This window comes from Suricata suricatta, chromosome 2, assembly GCF_006229205.1.
Source record: "Suricata suricatta isolate VVHF042 chromosome 2, meerkat_22Aug2017_6uvM2_HiC, whole genome shotgun sequence".
In the NCBI taxonomy this organism is placed as follows: Eukaryota; Metazoa; Chordata; class Mammalia; order Carnivora; family Herpestidae; genus Suricata; species Suricata suricatta.
In genome coordinates this window covers 34,535,890-34,558,540 of record NC_043701.1, presented here as the reverse complement: position 1 = coordinate 34,558,540, position 22,651 = coordinate 34,535,890, and the positions used below count along the sequence as shown (strand labels likewise).

General features: G+C 34.5%; 1 protein-coding gene across 1 annotated transcript in view; it reads left to right on the top strand.

Annotated features, from left to right (window-relative positions):
• The window catches only part of FOXP2 (forkhead box P2), a 396,567-nt gene that overhangs the window by 228,115 nt on the left and 145,801 nt on the right, over positions 1–22,651 (top strand). Inside the window, exon 3 of the mRNA XM_029924675.1 lies at positions 17,644–17,733. Coding sequence (XP_029780535.1) covers positions 17,644–17,733 — 90 coding nt within the window. The remainder of the gene's footprint in view (positions 1–17,643; positions 17,734–22,651) is intronic.

The following is a 22,651-nucleotide window of genomic DNA, read 5'->3' as shown; positions in this document are numbered from 1 at the left end:
GTGGAACCTACTTGGAATTCTGTCAAGTGCTTGTGCTCTCTCTATCAAAAAATTATAAAAAAAAATAGCACTTCCAGGAACCCCATGGAAAGAACCTCTATTGTATTTGTATGACTATATGTATTTTTTTTTCTTTTTCATAACAGTATATATATAACTACAAAATAAATTTAAATGTGTATTTTGAAGTATAATCATTTAAATTTTTATAAGGAGGATTAATGTTTCGTGTAATATCTGTAAATTAACTGCATAGATAATAATGAAATTCGTGAAATTTAAATGTTTTTATTTTCCTTATATATGAACTGTCTTTTATATATTCTTCTCAAAGCATAATTGATAACTAACTTAGCAGTATGACTCATGGTAGTGAAGTATTATACAGATACCACAATATAATAAAGGTAGTTTTCCAAGAGTTGCCTATGACAGTAGCATCATTTTAGCCCAAAGAGTTTTTATTAAATTGTGAGAACTGAGAATTTTTAGAGTTTATCACTTCATTAGTTACTTGGTATCATTCTTAAATAGCCATTAAAAACAAAAGAAACATAAAAAATGTTCTATTGCTCTTTGTCACTGTTTTCAGTCATTGTCACTCTTTCTACTTTGTTCTATGCTTCTGTTCTACCCACGGTTCTTCCCCGGTGCCTATTATCTAAATCACCTTTGGGGCAACTTTTTATTTCACAGAAGGGTGACTGTCCTTTGGATTGGTGTGTTCAGTGGGTCCTTTACAGTATCCTCTACATTACATGTCTCATCGCCATGTTTCCAGGGCACATTAAACATGACAAAGCTGAGACCCTTAAAACAGTTCTTAATAAAAGAAGAGCAGGGAGGTGGCACTACCATAGAGGCTCAAATCGCAAGGGTCTAATTTGGTGTTGGCAGGGTGAGATGTTGACAGGATCCTCTTTTTTTTTTTTTTCCTAAGCTATTTCCATGGCTGTGGAATCACAAGGAGGGTCCTGAGTGTGTATTTTGGATTTGTCCTCAAATTTCAGAATGCCTCATTTGTGTATACCAGTGTCCCAGCTGTTGCAGACTTTGTAATGAATTAGTATTGGACTCAGAAATTGAGTTTCTGCCAGAGGATTCTGGCAGTGAACATTCTCCTATAACAACAGACGGATGATAGCAGTGGAAATGCCAGGGGACTTCACAATAGCATGTCTCAGGATTCAGTGTAATGGCTTAACTTCAACATAAAGATGATCAGAGCAAGCACAGCTCATTGTTCCTCTCTGGTGAGTGGTCTGTTAGGTGCCAGTTATGTAAATGAAGATAATTACAAGAGAGTGCCAAAATGTGTCCTCCATGAGAAAGTGTGCAGTTCTTAAATAGATCATTCTGCAATCATAAGAAGCCTTTGCGGGGGGCAACAAAATCCCCCTTCTATGAGAGGCTTAATATCTTTTGAGACATTGGGAGAAGAGTGCCATTTTGAGCAGAGGCCAACTGGGATTTCTCCAAGATTGCAAAGCATCTTCCCAGTGTGACCCTCAGAAATAAAGTTTTAATTTCCAGTTTAACTATCCATCTTTCAATAAGCATTCTTTCATATGCTTCCTTTCTGATTACAAGCCCAAATGATTAATTTAAAGGGGAGAAACATTAAATTGGAAAGCATTTTTCTTAAAAATTTATGGTTAAAGAGCTTATTCCTTTGGGCAGAAGCTTCATATGTTAAAAAACGGACACCACATATGAAAGGAATTTAGCACAGTCTCTGTCACAGTATGTAGTGACTAGGTCCTTATCAATCCTGTGGGTCATTTGCTTTTTAAAAGTTTTGTCTCTCACCTTCCAAAAAAGCTGCTTCTGGAATACTATGACATTACCTTTTTATAATTCAAAATAGAATCCTCCTTCTTAATTACCAGCCACATGGAGTTCACCCTATGTAGAATTTTTGTATTTTTTAATGAAGAGTTCCTCCTCACACTATTTTCAAGTGCCGTAGTATGGATAATTAGTTTTAAAGGCAGAACACGACCAATGAAGTTTAGGACCTCTGTCATAATGCAACATAATAATAATAATTTCAAAGAAGACTAAAAGCAGCACTATCAAGTAATTGTTTCCTTGTTAGTGATTAAATTGCACACTCTGGGAGGCAAGAGCATTGCCTGTCTTGCCCACATTTTCATCTCTAGGATCTAACAAAGAGTAAGGGCTTTAAAAATGTTAGTTGAAATGAAACATGATTCAGCCATTAAGAAAAAAAAGACAGAAACTCTGCCCTTTGCAACGACAGGGATGGACCTTGAAGAGATTATGCTAAGTGGAGTAAGTCAGACAGAGACGGACAAATATTGTATGATCTCATTTATGTGTGGAACCTAAAAAATATAGAAACAACCAAACACATAAGAAAAGAGATCTGATTACAAGAGGCTGGGGGAGTGGGAGAATTGGATAAAGGTGACCAAAAAGTTTAAACTTTGTTGGAAAGTTGTTAAGACTGTAAATCCTAAGGGCTGTCATCACAAGAAGAAAAATTTTTTTTTCTTTCTTTCTTTCTTTCTTTCTTTCTTTCTTTCTTTCTTTCTTTCTTTCTTTCTTTCTTTCTTTCTTTTCCTTTCTTTTTTTCTTTCTTTTCCTTTCTTTCCTTCTTTCTTTCTATCTTTCTTTCTCTCTCTCTCTCTTTCTCTTTCCCTCCTTTCCTTCCTTCCTTCCTTCCTTCCTTCCTTCCTTCCTTCCTACCTTTCTTTCTTTTGTTCTCTTTCTTTCTTTCTCTTTCTTTTTGTATCTATATGAGGCAATGAATCTTAACCGAACTTATTGTGATAATCATTTCCCAGTATATGCTACTCAAGTCATTATGCTATATAGCTTAAACTTACTTGGTGCTGTATGTAAATTATAGCTACAGAACCTGGGGAAAAAGATGAGGCGAATGAGTGTTGTATCTACTGCAATGGCTTAGCCAATTCACTAATTTTAAGAGAGAATATAAAAATACCTAAATTTATATAGATGTATTTTTAAAAAACCCTCAATTCCTAATAAAGGAAAAAGAGCATATTAAAATGAAGTATTTTTGCCTGTTTGTAAAAAAGATGCAACAGGAGTGATGATGCACTGTATTTCTGAGGAGTGTGGAAATGGTGGTCTTGTACACTGGTGGGATTACAAATGGACGCCGTCATTCTGGGGAAGCATTATGGGAACGTGTGCCAAAATGCAATGTCTGAATATGACGTGACCCCAAAATTAACTTTTGAAAGATAATTACAAGGCTGAATTATGAGGAAATTCACTGGAGTGTTACTTAAAATTGCAAAACTTGGTGAATATCTATTGGAAGAGAATTACATTAAGTATAGAATTTTCTAAGAATTGAAACTAATGTGTGCTTTGGTGAATTTGAATTTTTTTCATTTTTAATTCAAAACAACTGTATTGTCTATGCCTAAATAAGTTATTCTTTCATGTAGAGTACTTCTTTAGGCATACTTGGATATAAGTAAATATTAAAAAGTTTTGATAAAGCTTAAATTTTGCTTATAGGTGAATCTGCAGAAGTTTGTAAAATTCTTGTGTTTTTATGTGAGTAAATTCTTAAACTGAATAACAATACTGAAGTCTTTTTCTAGACCTATGTCTCAAATCACTGAAAGACTCTAATTGAAGAAAATGAGGTAAAGATTTTCTGACATCAGTAGTAAGTTTTGGATTATGACTTTTAAAAAAACGAGGTTAATACATTGTGGAGAAGTCATGAATAAAAAAAATTCATAATGTAACTCGATAAAGGGAAAGAAGCCTTATGTATGTTAATTTCATCATCATGGTAGATCACTAGTGTATCTTCCAGAGTCAGCAATGTACAGGTCTGAGGACCACCTACCAAGTGCAAGGCGCAATGACTATTCCTAGGAGGAATGTTCACTTTCTTCCTTTATTTATTTTTAAAGTTTATCTAGAGAGAGAGTGAGAGAGAGAGAGTGAGGGCACAAGAGTAGGGGTAGGGGCAGCAGGAGAAGGAAAGAGATTCCCAAGCAGGCTCTGCACTAACAGTGCTAGGAATTGGGGCTCGAACCCATAAACAGTGAGATCATGACCTGAGCCAAAATCAAGAGTCTAATGCTTAATCACTCAAGCCACCCAGGCGCCCCCAATTTCTTCCTTTAGTGTACGAGTTACATGTCAACTATCTGGAAACCACTAAACTCTCAGTGTGTTTTACAGATTTAGAAATGTCTAAAGAAACATACTTTTCAGTTAAGTATCTTTTGAGTCATTACATGCAAGCTACTGTGCTGCACACTTTTGGGGACATAATGATTCTTTAGAAGCATTTCTATCAAAAATAGATAAAACATTAAAAGAAAGAAAGAAAGAAAGAAAGAAAGAAAGAAAGAAAGAAAGAAAGAAAGAAAGAAAGAAAGAAAGAAGAAAGAAAGAAAGAAAGAAAGAAAGAAAGAAAGAAAGAAAGAAAGAAAGAAAGAAAGAAAGAAAGAAAGAAAAACATTTCTAGTCCCTATGGAGCTTTCAGTACTAGACCCCAAGTATAAGTGAATGTATTCACCTATGAACTAGGAGTGTCAGGATGACTTGAGTTTTGGTGTGTGTTTTTGTTAATGTTTATTACTCAAGTGAAACTGGAGTTTTTTAATAAAAATATTATTTGTGCTGATGCAGGATACACAGAGTAGCTCCCTGGGTTTGGATTTTATGTATATCTTCACAAAGTGGGCCACCCCAGACTGGGTTGAGTGAGTATCTCTTTGAAAGGTTCACCCTCGAGCATGACTGGGAGCCTCTGGAGCCCCACAACCTTTAAGGGGCCCCTCTGGCATGCCGCTGTGCCAGGTCTTGTGCCTGAACATCTCCCTGCAACCACTAGGCAGCAAACCACTTGGAGCCCTCTCCCAAGCCATGGACCAAATGGAAACAATAAAGCATTTTGCATCAAAAAAATGAAATGAAATGAAAAACATAAAATAAAATAAAAAATAAAATGGGCTACCAACCAAACTTTGCTAGTAAAACTGGTGACAATTTTTCTCTCCCAACCTTCCTAGTTTCAGTCTTATTGTGGTAATGGAAATAAGCTAGAGAGTGAAAACAAAATAGTAGAGGAACAGTCACCTTTAGGAACTACATTTCTTATCAAGACATTTCCTGCAAACATACAGTCTTTCTGGGCCATTCTGTCTTCTGCCTCTTAAACTCTTGATTTCTACCAAGGGGCATATTTTCTAAGTGCATATTATAATTTTTTATTTACCTATGTATTTTTAAGAGTCCTGTTATAAGAAATGATTTTTAAAATTTTTTATGTTTTTTATTTTTGAAAGGGAGAGAAACAGAGCATGAGCAGGGCAAGGGCAGAGAGCAAGGGAGAGACAGAATCAGAAGCAGGCTCTAGGTGCTGAACTGTCAGCACAGAGCCCCGATACAGGACTTGAACTCATAAACTGTGAGATCATGACCTGAGCCAAAGTCAGTTGCTTAGGTAACTGAGCCACCCAGGTGCCCCAGAAATGATTTTTAAATCAGAAAAATATTTTAAACTTTTTGATAGAGTTAAATTGTAAAAACTCAGCACTTAAAAAAGATTTTTAGAGCAAAAGTACAGAAGACTGCATAAAAATTAAATAGAAGCGTCGCTATTGATATACTGTGATGCTTATTGCCACCATCAGTTTGCATTTTATTCAAAAGAACACCTATATGAACCTTATACTGTTAATTACTACAATTTGACACTGTATATGCTGAAGATAATCTAACCTAAATTCTGTGATTGCTAGAACACAAAATGGAAATACTCTATGTTCTTCTCTTGGGGGAGTTTGTCGGTGATCTCTAAAATCTAATCTTAGGGAATTTGTTTCAAAATGAATTACACAGGCATATATGTGCTTCAAAATTTACACTGTAACAACATAGCCTAAAAACACAGAATTCTTACTGTGATCTTAATATAAATGTATTCATTCCTACTTTCATTCATTCAATCAATATTTCTTGAATGCTTGCAGTGCTTAATCAGCAATTGTTTGTCATGTCGGGCATTTCTTCTCTTTTGAATTCTAGGTCTTGGTCTTTAGATTGCCCTGTAGGACTAGTAAACTGTAAATTGCTTCCAGAGAAGGAATTTACTCAGGTTTCATCATTGGAGGGAAACCTGGAATGGTACTGGGATTAGAACTTGGAATTTCTGAGGCCTCTTTGGCAACTTTGTCATTTTGATTCTAAGAACACTCTAATTTTAGCTTGAAGGGCTTTCCTTTAGAGCTCTCAACCTGCTATATCTGCATTTGACTAATCAAGGCCTCTCCCTAAATGGTTTTGCACTCACTATCTCTTCCTCCTCTGGGACTGGCCCAGTTAGCTTCTAGGTTAAGTAGGCAGAGACACTCGCCTCAAGGCTCTTTCCTTTAGATCTCCTGTAGCATTGCCGCCCTCGCCCTCCGTGCCAAGCAGGGTCATAATCTTTGCCTCAGGGTTCCTGGCTACTGATCTTCATCCTTGAGGGGAGGGTGAATAGAGAGTCAGAGTTTTGCATTTTTCTCATCTGTTTGTCAATTGCAGAAAGCTAGAATATGAACTCTAAAAGAAACTTTTCCTCTGCTTTCCTTAGTCTGACTTCTCCAAAAACTGGTGCACTAATTTTTCATTTGGAGTGGTTCACCTCATCCTTTTGCTATGCCTTTGTAGCCATGTAAGCTTTCCTTCCCACAAGAAAGCACCCCAACCCTCCCAAGGCCCTCCCCTGACTCACTTGTAAAATATGGCTACAGATGACGTTCTTACTCATTAGGACTAAAGAGAAATTTCCACTGATGAAATAAATAGAATTTAAGTGAAAAACTTAGTATAAATAAATCCCTGTATCTTGACAACATATTCTGAAATACTTTTGTGACTAGGATCACCAAATATAGCAAGTAAAAATACAAATAGTTTCAAATTAAACTGGGCATCTTCTATTTTATCTGACAACCCTACTTCTAAATCCATCAGAACGTGGTACATATTATTTAATGCCCATTAGCAGATGCTATTGTTTTGTGTCTGGTTGTGACAAAAGATGAATATCAAATATTTTCATCTTTAATGCTGGTTTTTTGTTTGTAAACCACCATCAAGAATCAAGTGTCGAACAACTTCAAAGACACTGTCTTTTTAGGATAGTGAATTTCCTTTAGTATAAGAGCTGGTATGTCTAGTTTTCTCATGAAAAGTAAGGAAAAGAAAACATGAATAGGATCTTAGAATTCTTTATTGTTGTTCTAGTTGACATAACTAGCAATGTTGTTAATGACTTAGAATGTATTTTGTTCTCTTTATGCTCAGTTTTTTACTTTTTTTATCAAATAAAAGTCTCTTTAATGATACACTCTTGCTCCCCACTCCTTGTGGAAAGGGCATTAGCTTCAAAGTCAGCCAGATAGCTGTTCAGATCTCTTACGCCACTTCAAGGATATGTGAAACAGCTTGAACATATAACCTACCTACTCTGAGCTTCAGTTTACACTTCGATAATAAAGGCCAGTGTCTCCAGGATGAAATGAGATAGCATGTGTGAGGATTTAGAATGAGAGCTGGCATATAATGAGCACTTACCAAGCATTAATTCTCCTTTTTTCCCCCTTTTTGTCTTTGTCGAACCCCCACAGCCACTTTCTGTACCTTTTAAAGGCATGCAGCACATTTCTGCATTGCAGGGTGGTTATTTTGAATATATTTTTCATCTTTCCTAACATATTAAAAGATCCTTGAGGGCAGGTGATCTCATAGCGGTGGTGATATGGGCCTGGGAGAAGACAGAGGTGTACCTCACCAGTATATTTGTAAAGTTATAAACCCTTTCAGACTCAGCAGTGCTTAAATTACAACTTCGCAAAATATGATAGGACACAAAGCTGTTAAGATATTTTCCCAACCTGATGGGACATTTTTCTACAGAATAGATTGTGGATAACTCAATAGATATTGAGGTAAACTTTCAAGTATTACCATATGCCAGGCCTGCTAGTTAAGATGCACATACCTATTTAGCAGTCATTATAAAGCTAAAAATGAGTAGTTAGTCTCAGTTGCATGGAACCTAACCTATGTGCTTACACATAGAGGAGGAATTATATAATTTCAAAAGTCTTTACTTGAAATAACATTTCTTTAAGCTTTAGCTTTTAAAATACTTCCAAATACATTTTCTTCTCTGATTTTACAAATCAGGTAAATATTATTAACTGCACTTAATAGACAAGGAAATGAATGCTCGCTGTGATTAAATAGTCCAGGTTCATCAACTAATAAAAGGTGAACGAATGTCTTCTGAAATCTAGTCAATACCATTATATCATATTGTTTCTCCTAGTTACAAAGAGAAGCTTGTGAATAGTCAGCTATGTCAATAGCGGCAGCGTCACAGACATACTTTATTTTGCTGTCTTTTAAAAATTAAAGACAACCAGCCCTCAGAATGCACAATAACGCAGCATTTATTGTAAGTGACTCTTTCGCTTCTACCTGATGTAATTGGAGGTGCCAGGCCCCTTGGCCAGGTTAAAAGTATAAAAAGACTCTGAGTAGTGATGATCCCAAATTAGAGCAGTGGGAAAGTCAGTAGTTCTTTATTTAGTTATGGAGGCAACATTTCAGAAGACCTCTGAATATCTGGATGCCATCAGTGCCTGCAGAAGTACATTTCATATGTTTTAAGTGCCAGTTTTTACTCTACTAGCTGTATTTCTCAGAACAATGAGAGAAAAGCTTTCTCAGTTTTGTTTCCTCAGCAATTCCAATCTTTCTCTCCTTCTCAGTCAATTCCTTATTGTCTGAATTAATTGAGATTACTCAGTGGGAACCCTTTCCTCTTCCTACCCTCCTGGCAAAGTCACCTGTCCTCCCTTCTCCTCAAATTGTCTCCAAGGATGATGTGCTTCTTCTCCCCACAAGGGTGTCACCTGCTCCTGCTCCTTGATTTAGGCCCCTTGACATCCCTTCCAGTGACTTCCTCTTTTCTCTTGACTAAGTGTCTGTTTCTTCCCCTTAGCTTATTAGCAAACTGTCTTTAAAACAAACAACGAACACACACAACCTCTCAAACTTTAGTTCTTTCTTATTTTGGTCTTTGCAGAACTTATCAAAAGAAGTGTTTGCACTTGTAACCATGTTTTTTTTCTATAATTCTCTGCAGAGAATTAGAAGTAATTTCTACTTCAGTACTCGTTGGGACCTGCTCTCTGATAGGTCCCTTGCAAATTATCAAATCAACAAGAACTTTCATTAATCCTTAGCCTCTTTGAGTTTTTGGTATTTGACAACCCATTCATCTTCTCCCTTTACAAATTCTCCCCGCCCCCCACATTTTCTATTTTCCCTGCTTTTTTGAGATATAATTAACATCACAATTCTTTTATTTAAATATGTAACAGTTTGAATGAGATATAATTTACATACCATAAAATTTATCCTTTTAAATTATGTATTTCAGTAGATTTTAGTATATTCACAAGTTTGGGCAACCATCACCACTATCTAATTCCGGAATATTTTCACCCCACTCCTAAAAAGAAGCCCCATACTCATTAGCAGTCACTTTGTATTTTCTCTCCTCACAGCCCCTGGCAACCACAAATCACCATTGTCTCTACGGTTTTGCCTATTCTGAGCATTTCATATAATGAATCATACAATATGCTATCTTGGTTGATGTGTTCTTTCACTTAGCCTATTTTCAAGGTCCACATATATTACAGAACATATCAATACTTCATTCCCTATTATGGCTGAGTAATATTCCATTATATGGACAGACCACATTTTGTTTTTCCATTCATTAGTTAATGGACATGTGGGTTGTTTCCACTTTTTGGTTATTAGCAATAAAACTGCTGAGAAAATTCATGTTCAACTGTTTGTGTGGACATATGTCTTCATTTCTCTTGGGTATATACCTAGCGGTAGAATTAGTGAGTCATATGCTTATTCTATGTTCAACATTTCCCAGAAGTCGTTTTGACTTCTGTTACTGTGCACTCCTCAACACTCACTGTCTTCCTTTTTCACTGTTTCATCTATAAACAAAATGTAAGTATTCCTACGTTTGGGTCTTTCCCCACTCTTTACAAAAAGCCCGTGGTTTGTAATCTGATTCCCCCCTTGCCAGCAGTGGGATAGCTATTCTCCCAGTTACCATGGACTTAAAATTTTGAAGTCATCATTTCCTCCATTCCAGAAGCCTTTACTCCATGCCCAGTTACTAAGTCCTGCAATTCTACTTTGATAGTACTTCTTGTGATTCTCATTTTTAATTAAATTAGTTCTTATCTCATATTTGGACAGTCACACATACCTATTATCTGGTCTTTCTCCCTCATATCTTTTTCTTTCCTCCATCACTTCTCATCTGTCCTTCACAACATGACTTCAATATTGTTCTGGGTCAGATTTAGCTCATCATCTGCAATTCAGCAACATTTGCTGCTACCTGCTAAATTATATCAAGATTCTTTTAGCGATTGATTGTTCAATTTCATTCATTAATTAGCTCCAGCCAACCTTCCCATGATGTTGCACTATTTCTTAAACTAAGCATGTGCCTTATCCAAGATTAATTATTTTCTTTTCACTGTGTATGTGATCCCACATATTCTTTGCCTCTACTTGATGGGGCCAGGTTCTGTCATCTTTGCAAGATGAACTATTTGTCATATAAGTTCACCCCAATTTTGTATCCCCATAAAAAATGTATCTGGGCTCCCCAACTGAAAATAATTTCTTCAACTTATGAACCTCTGCAGTGTTTTAAAAATATTTTTTATGACCTTTGACTTGAAACCAAATCTTTCTTGTTAGACACAAAGCTCTTTGAAGGTAAAAGCAATGTCACATCACCCACCTCCTACCTCCAGAAATGTGCAATGCTTAAGTGCTTTGCTTGGTATGTGGAGCATACTTGCAAAAAATGTTTTAATAACAAGTAATTTTTGATGGATTTTATTCTTACAATACTTTCTCAAATTTTACCTTTTTTGAAGTTTTATTATTGAATTGCAGAGAGCGTCCAGAATACAAGATTCAAATAATGGTTTACTTTCAAACACAATACTGTAATTTAGTAGCATGTACTTTCAGTTAATATCTAGCATGCCAGTTGAAATTATAAAAATATAGCCTTGAGTCCATGTCCAAACTAAAGATGGTATAGGCCTCATACTGAGGAAGAAAACAAAACAGGGGCATCTGGGTCCCTCAGTTAGTTAAGCACCTGACTTTGGCTCAAGTCATGATCTCACAGTTTATGAATTCAAGCCCCATGTTGGGCTCTGTGCTGACAGCTCAGAGCCTGGAACCTGCTTCAGATTCTGTGTCTCCATCTCTCTCTGCCCCTCCCCCATAGCACTCGTCTCTCTCAAAAATAAATAAACATTAAAAAATTTAAAACAAACACCTGTAGGTATGTGAGAAATAAAAAGTAAATCCAAGGAATGTTTGGAAAAGTAATAAAATATTTCATAGTAGAAAGAGAAATAACTGAGAGAATGCTGCATAACCCATTGTAGTTCCTGGAACATATACCATAATAAAGCGATATTATAAAAATCTTAATTTTAACAATTTTAATAAAATTAAAATTAAATTAAAATTCCCATTCACTTTTACCTTTCATACTTGGGAATTTTGCAGTTGGAATTCCCTAATATGTGAACAGGAATCGTATTTAGCATTACTATAGATTATATTTATTCATGTTCTTTATGGGTTCCATTAGTAATTCATTATCATTAGCAACAATAATAATTATAATAAATAATTATAAATAATAATAATAAGTAAAATAGAAAGCTGAATGCCAGACTACTTAGTATCATTTATTGTAGCCTCTGGAATGCCAGCTCTCAGGAAGAGAAGTGTTCATCCCATTGAATGGAGTATATGATGCTAGACGTGAAAACAAAACCTGTCTTAGCCATAAGTTGCCATTAATTCACAGGCTTATTTTATGGAAGGGTTTCTGAGCTTATCTGGAAGTTTGGAGCTATATTGGAAGATACTGAATACAGGGTGTGGATCTGAACCTTGAGGACTTTGTTAGACGTCGTCTGAGGATGACCTGAGAATCAGCCCATCACACATTGCATACCTCAGTTGTCTTTCCTTTGGATCTACATCATAATGCTGAGCCAAAACAGCCTGACATTTGATTGGTAAACAGGATGCTTTATAATTAATTATTCACTCTTATTAAACTACCTGAAATAAATTATGTTAGCTTCTCGCTTTGACTTCTATAGTAGTCCATACTATGAACACAATACATACACACATTTATTTTTTTAATGTTATGTGAAATATACTGTAAAATAGAAATAACACTTATTTTTTAAAATATTTTTTGATAATTAGCTCTTTTTCCCAACAAACTTAGTCTAATTATGTATCAGCCATGATAAAATGAGAGGTCAATAGCTACAGATGCATAATTTCACTCTGATAGATTGCTGTTTGAAAATAGGATATGACAATTAGATGATTAATTTTCTTCTATTAAATCGCATTATGAGACTTCAGATTACATTTATCAGTATATTCTCTTTAGTGAGAACATGATGCGAAGAAAGGCCAAACAGAATAGGAATTCACATCCTTTGTGGAAGCTCCGAATATGCTTTTTATCAACTGTACTTGTGAAAATAATTAGACAATGAAATTCGGTTTGAAAACTTATTTTACATTTAGTTTTCAAAGTAAGATGTTAAAGACGTCATATATTAAAGGTTAAAAAATGTGAGTATGAGGAGCAAAATTTTGAATGTCCTGCTGGCTTTTTTTTGGTTCTGGTTATCTGCAAAGTATACACCCCTTGTCAGTATAACTAGGGAGTGCCTGTGTAAACATTCTTGTTTTGCCTGTTCCACATAATCGTTTCTTGTATCATATTTCTTCTGACCTCGCTATCTGAAACCAATTACAGGAGATCCATTTGGGCTGCATCTATTTTCATAAGAAGGCTAGGCAGCAGTGTTTTTCTCAGAGATGAATATCAACATCAAATATGCTTCTGAGTGCTTTGTTATTTATGTTTCAGAGAGATTTTGTAGCCTTCAGCTCTCAAGAATGTGTCATGCTGTGCTGTTTATACATTGAAGATATTAATGGGTGTAGATGCCATTTTTCATTTTAATGTCTCAAATGCAACAGGCTGATAGGTTAAGCATTCCTATTTTTATGGGGAGAGATATGAGTGATGTCTGTTTTCTCCCAAAATATACATATATTTACTTTGAAAAAATAAGTTATTTATTAACCTTAGAATGCTTGGCATTTTTGGTTTCACTGAGTGTTTCTAAGCTATTCTCAAACAGTTTGACTCCTCAGGAAAGTTTTCAGTGTTTTTCAAGATATTGATCTGACAGGTTATAAAGCTGTTCTTACTCTTAATTCTCATAATGACCTACTCCTTAGAGTCCCTTTCGATATATGAGATTCATAGATAGCATAAAATTATTACTGTTGTGGAGGGGTGATGACTTGAACTTTGTTTTTCTTACAGATTTTTAGTTTATTTGAAATTAAACAGTAACTTTTAGGAATGATGTTTTCAGTAAGTATTTTTTCAAGTTTTTATTTAAATTCCATTTAGTTAACATAGAATGTAATACAGTTGTGGAGCAAAATAGACTGAATTCTGAAAACCTGGTGCATTCCCACACCTCTGCAGCCTAACAAAAAATATATCTTTAATCTGTTGTAAAGATTTTTATTCATTTTTCAAATTATTTTAATTTAATCTGATTCCAATTTTTAAAATGTCCTTTCTTAATTTTCTTTCACTTTACTAAAATTAGATAACTTCATTAAGTAAAGTGCACTCTTAATTCAAAACAAATGTGTTTTTGGAAACTAGATATGGTTTGGCCCCCTTAGAAACCTCTTTCTTATTGTTCACTAGACTCACACTCAGTCATTATTAAAGGAGATTTTGTAAACATCTTTTGCCTTTTGCTCTAAATTTTTTGTTTTGTTTTGTGTTTTGCAGAGCAGAGGGTGATCATATAAATACCAAAACAGCTCTTAGAACTTAATGAATGGCCCTGGAATTTATCTTTTCTATTTACCAGTTGAAGTGGACAAGTCATTTTCAAATTAATATTTTATGTAATTTGACACCTAACACCTTATATTGATGAAAGTATTTTATCTCATGATCTTTCATCTTTTGAGTAGCTACAAAATAAATTACTAAGATGAAGTAAATGTCTTTGAGCAATTGTTTATTGAAATTCAGCCCTAAAATGATATCCAGAATACTGGGAATAAAAATGTCATGGGATGCCTGCAGTTAGAATGCAAACTGCCAAAGATTCCTGTTTAGGATAAGTTTTAAATCATCCCTGATATTTTAGAGTTATTTTTTATTCTCTAGCCTCTTATGTTTGCTGCAGCAGTCTCTACTGCTACTAAAAGAATATTGAAATAGGCAAGTGGTTTTTTTTAATTTAATTTTATTTTTTTAAAGAGATAGGCTGGAAGGGCTCTTTCTCAGAAGAATTTGTACTGAAAGACAATCCTTGACTACTTAAAAACACTTTTTTAATGTTTATTCACTTTTGAGAAAGAGAGAAAGACAGAACACAAGTGAGGGAGGGGCAGAGAGAAAGGGGGCACGGAATCGGAAGCAGGTTCCCGGCTCTGAGCTGTCAGCACAGAGCCTGACACAGGGCTCAAAACCATCAACCATGAGATCATGACCTGAGCCAAAGTCAGATCCTTAACCAAATGAGGCACCCAGGTGCCCCTGATCCTGGACTATTTTAAACATAACTCATAATGTGTATGGAAACCAAGGTACTTTAAAAGTTTAGCTGGCTATCTGTGGTATTCCATTATTACTATTACTCCTGCAAAATTGTGTATATGTTTGCTTTTGTCCAGTGAAATTTTCATGAGATGCAATTCCAATAAATCTAATTTCCTAGTGTCTTTCTATAGCCACTGTGTGTTGCCTATGCCATTGGGTTTCTTGTGTGGGTTGAGCTGAATGAATATCATGTAGGATGATGACATGAATAGAGCCCTAGGCTTGGGAGACAACAGCCTGAACTTTTGACCAAATGGTGCTACTGCTTTGTGACTTTAATCAAATTACTGTCGTGTTGGTGATTCACTCACATGTCTGCAAAATATGACAGCTAAGCTAAACAATGTGTAAGGCTTATGTCCAGCTCTAGAATTGTTCTGTCTATTTGTAATAACTGGTCAAATGATCAGATGGTTACAAGAGTTTAGAGTTCCATTAGGTATTGGTAGAGGATTTCCAAGTCAAGGATGGCAAGAGCACTTAGCCATAAGAACAATCTATATTCCATAGTAGTTGTTCCATTCACATATTACAAATTCAAATGAAAAAAGATTACATTGTTTTCCTTTTAGGTTTGGATAGACGAATATGCTCGCTTTACAGGTAAAACTAATTCATTATGGTGCCCTCTGTGCTCCTTTACTCCAGCTTTACTCATTGCCATCTAAGGGTGTCTTTGATGGAACAGAGACGATATGGCATCGGGAATGCACTCCAGCCTGGAAGCAGGAGACCTTGAACGAAATACTTTGATTACTTGAGGCCTCATTTTCTCCTTTGTTAAACCGAGGGCATCAGCGTAGATGATTTCCAGGATTGCTTTTAGTCCCAGCCCTTCATGAGTCCAAGACTCACAACTATGTTCATCGGAATCCTTTAAGAATAATAAATGGCTACAGAATTAAGTATACATTCAGTAAGGCTGTGTGTATACAAAAGGGGAGAACACAATTCTATAAAGATTAGGCAAAATTTGTGTGGACTGTGGCAACAAAGACAAAAATAGTTGATGGATTTTTTTTTTCTTGAGAGTTTCACGTAGACACAGCCTAAGTCACACTGGTCATTTCCACTTGCACAGTATCATTTGGAGTTATGTTATAAATTGTGATTTAAAAAGTGAAGCCGTATCATTTAGAATATTAAATGAAACATTTTAAACTAAGTTTGGTGATAAAGTATTTGGGAACATTTTTATGTGGTCTTTTATTTGTCAAACTGCACTTTCCATAAAATTGCCTGAGATCACTGGAATGTGCCATCCTTAGAAACATTGAGGTAGAAATTACTTGAAAAATTGAAAAAACGAAAGATTGCTCTGTGTGAGTGTGTCTCCAAATGTAAAAAGTGTGCTTTACAAACTCTGCCAGATCTCGCTCCGGGAAGACAAATCAGCGTTGTTAGGGGAGGGTGCTGTCGTGCCTTCAGTTTGTTTACTTTGGTTTCTATGTCTGCCTGCCTTCTCAGAACACTTGCTTGGAGCCAGACTGTAGCAGCCCTCTCTCTGTCTTTTCATAATTGATCAGGGGATGACTGCCTTCCCCGAGGGTTAAGACGTGGCAACTTTTTCTGTTTGCTCAGCATCTCAATGCAGTAGTTCAAACATTGTTCACACCAGCTGGCAGTGTAATGCCATATGCACATCTTGTCAAAGCAACTGTTGTCATGGATACTAGAAACTCTCTTAAAAACCAGATCATTGATTCCAATCAAAATTGTACTTTTTATCAGCTTAGAATCTCAATTATGATAGTAGAATATTGGTCGAAGATATTCTCCCATCATGAAAAATTTTCCTTGTATTCTAAAACACTGAAGAACAGAGTAAGGCAATCCTTTATTTTAGTTTTATGGGTTGAAAAATTTCATCATTAGTGTTCACTAAACTCAGTTATTGAGACAACAAATGAGTTTGCAAAGTAGAGGCTCTTCGAAAGTTTTTTCCCCTTAAATTATACTACTACCCCAAAACATCTGAACATGTATTTTTTATGGTATTTGTTTTTACATAAGTTTATATAGTATGCTCACCAAACTGTTCCTCCTTCTGTAAATGAAATGCTTAATTTCTTATGTTAAGTTTTATTTTCCTGAATGGGGGAAAAACATAAAAATAAATGAAAACATCTTCTATTTTGATTGGTATTCTGTCACACATAGAAACAGACCTGATTGGTTGCGTGGTAATTTCTTTGTTCTCTGATTTTGCTAAGAATGCAAATGGAAACCACTCAATTTTATTTGGCATTAAAACTGCACTTTATTTTGCAAAGGAGAGGTTTCCCCTTGAATTGTAAGTACAAAAAAAGTGTTTTTAATCTTTGGTGAAAATCCTTATTAATTCACTTTCAAGATAATCTGATGTTGATTTGTCAAATTTAATTACAGCTTCCGGTAACACTTGAAGTCTACTGCTTTTGCTTCAAAATTGTAATATGAAAATGCAAATTGAATGATAATTTAAAAGGGAGTGGGCATTTTAGTTGAACACTCAAAGACAAGTTCCTTGTGGAAATGAGGTTATTGATGCAATTTATGATTTTTTCCTCTTTAAGCACTTTAAACAAATTAACTTTATTTCCTGCAGGATTACATGTATCTCCATGACTTTAAGTAAAGTTGTATATGTGTGATGTGTGGAATTTTTGTTTCACATTGGAAGATATTTCATAATTGTCTCTAGAAAGGAAGATGGGGAAGGGGCTGTCATACATTGAAGCCTTTTACTATAAACCAAGGAATAATCAATTATTGATAATCAATTTATCATTCAACAAACTATTTAGATATTGCTCCCTTTTTACTTTTAGGCTCTCCAAGCAGCAAGACAACTTCTCTTACAGCAGCAAACAAGTGGATTGAAATCTCCTAAGAGCAGTGATAAACAGAGACCACTGCAGGTTAGTGAAGCATTCTTGTCCTTGAGATCTTATTTTAAAAGATGTTCATCATGATAACAGATGTGCAGACCCTGTTGTGTACATTCAGAAAACCATTACATTTGCATGTGTTGAGAATTTTAATTAAAAAAGAGAGTCCATTGTGGTTTTTGGGAAGAAAAAATGTTCTATTCCCATAGATTTTGAAAGTGTACAAGGTCACTTATTACAAAAATTATAGAGAAACCACATTTGGTATATGTAGGCATAAGACGTTTTGTATAAAACTCCCTTGTGGGATTTTAGCAGAATTTTATTCACAAGTTAAAATAAAATGTGAAATTTCTTCCTTAAAAGCAAAGCCACAGTAAGATGGTGTGGAGGGAGACAAAGCCTCTTCGACAACCTCCGCAGTTGCATCCAAGTGACAAATGCAGAAAACCTCCAAGGTTGCCAAAAAAACTGTTTGAGTTTGCCAAGGAGTTATTGCTGTTGCTACAGTTATAAAAACACATTCTGGAGTTTGTTGTCCTTATTCACTATGTTTGTCCTGTGCAACGGATAGTATATGTGTGTCCTTTAAAGTAACTTTTTGTTACATAATATAACCACTGTTTTATATAGTCTTACCCAGGGTGTGTATGTAGGACGTTGTTTGGCGAGTATTTTTTTAACATTTGGAAGGTAGAGTCTGGAGTTCCATAAAACATCTTTCAAAATGTTTATCAGCTCTGTTGAAAAATAAGCAATGGTTCTTCCTGAATCCTGTGTTATATATAAGCCTAATAAGGTAAGCTTAGTTTGAAAAAAAGTGAGCATCCTTCTTGTTGCTTTATTTTAACGAAACAATCTTGGACTTCTTTTTTTAATGGCCTAGCGGTCTATTTTCATTTTCAGGTGTACTCCTAGATGTTAGTAATTAAGTCTTATTGATGGCCTTCTGAATGACTGAGAATTACAGGCTACTTATCTATACAATCCAGGAACTACTTATTTCCTAAAAACTAGATTAAATTTTTGGGCCCTAAACAAATTTGAGACCAGAATGTATATTCTTGGGAACAAACCCATTTGTGGGAGGCGGGTGGGAAGAAGGAGGACTTGTGGGGAGGGGATGTGTTCCAACCATCTACAGTTCAAATGTCTGCCATGATCGCAAAATTTATATTGAATCAGCCAGAGTTTAAGATTTATTTTAACTTTAAAAATTTTTTTCACATTCTTTTGTTTAAACCAACAGTAATTTTATGGTGAAGCACTTTCCTCACCACCATCTTTCCCCACGTAATGACAGTGATTGGAGTATTTCCATCAAATTGTCTTATTCCATGGGAGCCTCTCCATACATTTACATGACAGAGGAAAATTTGCATTGAAGTCACAGAAGATAGCAAATGAAATGTTTACCTCACTATAGCCTCTGGATGGGACTTTTGCTCTGTTGTTGGCATAGCAAGGGCGGGTTAGTTGCTGGCAGTATAAGCCAAAGGTAGGAGTTTATTGTTTCAACTTTGGGAAAAGCACTACATATTGTCCTAATTCTATTTTAACATGCCCCTTAGACAAAGTGGTTGTTCCTTCCTCCCCAAAGCTAAGTCCAGCAGAAGCCTCTTTATTGCTGGTTACCAGGGTGTCTCTGGAAAGAATGGTTGGGCTTTAGTTTGTCTTTCTTTTTTTGTTGTATTGGAAGGCAAGATTTGATACTTTGTTTAACTAAAATATACATAATTTTTCTTGGAAAACACACACATATAATGTAGGAACATTAAAGACTCTAAAATAAGAAATTGTTGGTCATGTACCAAATGTTGTATAAATAAAATCTGGGGCAGAAGTCCTCAATTTTGTTATTTCATTGCTAAAGGGTGATTGAAAGTAACTTAAATATCTTTTAACAATTTCAGGGGCTAACCATTACCACAGAGACTTTTCTTGTGTCACTTATATTTAGTGTTTTATGATGCATATTAATGAGTATATCTCCATTGTATAAATTATAAAACTATAGCATTTAATTTTGTGTTTATTTTGTGTTTTATTCAGGTCTAATGCCAAAATGTCACAGGAATGAAAAGTGGTTTTTATGAATGAGAATTTAGAAATAATGAATGAAGGCCTACCTCTTGACCAAATTATACACTATGATTAATATAACATGGGCCTTAAGTTTTAGTATCTCATAGTATTTGATAAGTTTAGCAACTGTAGACATACTGGGGTTGTGTTAAAACCTAATAGCATCTTATAGTTTGCATATGTCGTCACACGAGGGTATTAGGTGGTGCTTATATTCTGCAAATGCTATTTAACACAAGTCACACTATTAGCCACTTATGTGGGAGGGTGGAATATTTTTGTTAAAAATTTTAACCATTTAAAATGAAATTAACACTTTGAAAACTTTGATGATTTTCTTTCAGTCTAGTTCTTTTCCCACTTAACTAAGAGTTTAACCAGTCTTTCAAAACAGAGTTGGTGTAGATTGTCTCTTAAAAATTAATAAAGATAATTGAACATGTTTCAAAATCTGCACTTATAAAGGCTAGGTACTTGGTGCTGATAATAGATCATGGTGGTTTGTGCTTTATCAGACATAACACAGTTTTAGAGGACCAAAAGAGAGTATGTGATTTTCATTTTAAAATATAGTTTTGATGGAGAACTATTTTATAAAGTTTGAAAAAATAGAGATAAAAAATCTGTTTTGATGGCTCAAGTCACAAGAACAATATTAGGTCTTGTTATATTCAACTGATTTCTTTTAAAGGTTGAAAAGGAGTAGCCAGATTTGAAGTGTGACATGGTAGAAAGTCTATTTCCAGCGGATTGTATTTATCTACTATTACTTTTTCATTTACATTTTTTCAGGGTTTTGTGCTACAGATGGCATAGATACTAGCCTATCTAATACAAAATGGAAAGAAAAAAAAATCACATCTGACAAGCTCAAGTACCGAGTGTAGTAATAACTTCACTTTCATGTCTAGGTCTCTGACTATATGTATTTGAAACATGTTTACATTTTCTATTCATTACATAAAAACACCAACTGAATAGGTCCAATCAGTAGGTACATTGATTAATGACATATTGATGAATAGTGTATAAAGATAGTGATGCAAATGGGGGCTGATGTTAACCTAAGCATTACCAGATGTTTCTTCTTTACATGCTTACTGTATACCCCAGAAAACACACTGTAACAGCTAAATACAGTCTCTCATCTTGAATTCTAATATTTATCTGTATCTCCTCCTAGAACTTCCTGGACTTGGTTTACCCATAGTGGTTCATAAAAAGAAAAGTTAGCCAAAGAGAATAAATAATGCTTTCAATCCCATGAAACTAATTTCCAGATTAAAAAGAGTAAATTTTTTACTCTTTTTAAAATTACTCTTTTTAAACACACACACACACACACACACACACACACACACACACACACTTGCATATGCACACATGCACACTTCCATAATCTGTAAATTTAAATTTTTTTGTAAAATACATTATCAGTTTTCTAGCCTGTGACAAATCTACTTAATTTAGTTTAGGTATGAAAATTGGTCGCATTATTATTCTTGTTACATTTACAGCCATGAGACAGACTTGTGGTTCTTCAACAGCTGTGCAGAGCAGAGACGTAAATTTAAGGTAAATGACATTGCTTTGCTATCTTAGATGAATATTAGTATATAGTATTGTAATCACTTCCTTCATTGTAGGTTGATATCTAATATAAGGTTCTCTTTTCCAATAGGTAATTAAAATATTTTTTTAATAATTGTGTTAAATAGTTCAAGAACGGAAAAATAAAAGCAAAAGTTAATACACTTAGGGGTCTTATTCTGACTCTGCCACAAACTAGTTATATAAGCTAAGGAAGCCACTCATCATTTTTTAAAATAGAGACATTGGGCTTAGCTGATGGACAAAATATTATAATCTGTGCTATAAGATTTATTTTTAATCAAATTATAGGAATCTTAATTTTTCAGGAATAGCTGTATCTTGTTGGGTATTAGCTTATGAGTTACATTTTGTTTGTTTGTTTGTTTGTTTGTTTTCAGTTACAAAGCACTTGTTTATTAACGTGCCATAGCCAAAACTAATGTTTTAGAATCAACGTACTATATCCTGTATGCATGAAAGCCATTGTGAAAATATCATTTTGTACAATATCTGAGGAAGCTTTGTTTTGTTTAATGCCTTGCAGGAGTTTTATAAATTGATATTTGGAGAAACAAAAGCTACACAAAGAATGGTTTTACCTATGTATTTTCTTTAGTGGTAATCTACATTAAAATATGTAGTTGTGATATAATACAATTTAGCAAATTTCTATTTTTTTCTACTTCTTCAACTTGAAATGTTGAAATTAACATCAGACAAAACAAGAAATTTTGCAGTAAACTACTCAGCATTTCTAAAATTTTATATTCTTGGATAAGTCAAGAATAAAGTATAAAATACAAATAATGAAAAATATATTCTAGGAGAAAATTATAACTCTAGGATATGGATTTATACATTGATAAATATGTTTTAGAAAATTATAAATTTCATGCATGCATTGGTAAGGAATAATGTTGAATATTTTCTTATCAACATAATTTCTGATTTCTAGTATGTAAGAATTGGAAACTAAAACATTTTGTTTCAAGTACTGAAAGTAACAAAATCAAGAAATTTCCAATATAGATTTGAGTATTTGAGTAGAGCAATGTACTATGATGCAGAAAACATATGATTCTTCAAAAATTTTTTTTGTTATTTTTTCTATGTATCAGAAAGATAAGGAGTAACTCTAATACGTTGTTTCTATAACAAAAAATCATAAATTTAAAAAAGTTTAACTAAAAAACTATTCACAAGGATAAACTATGCCTTATGTGGTTCTGATTTTCACAATACAGTACAGAATATTTCTTTATCTTTTTTT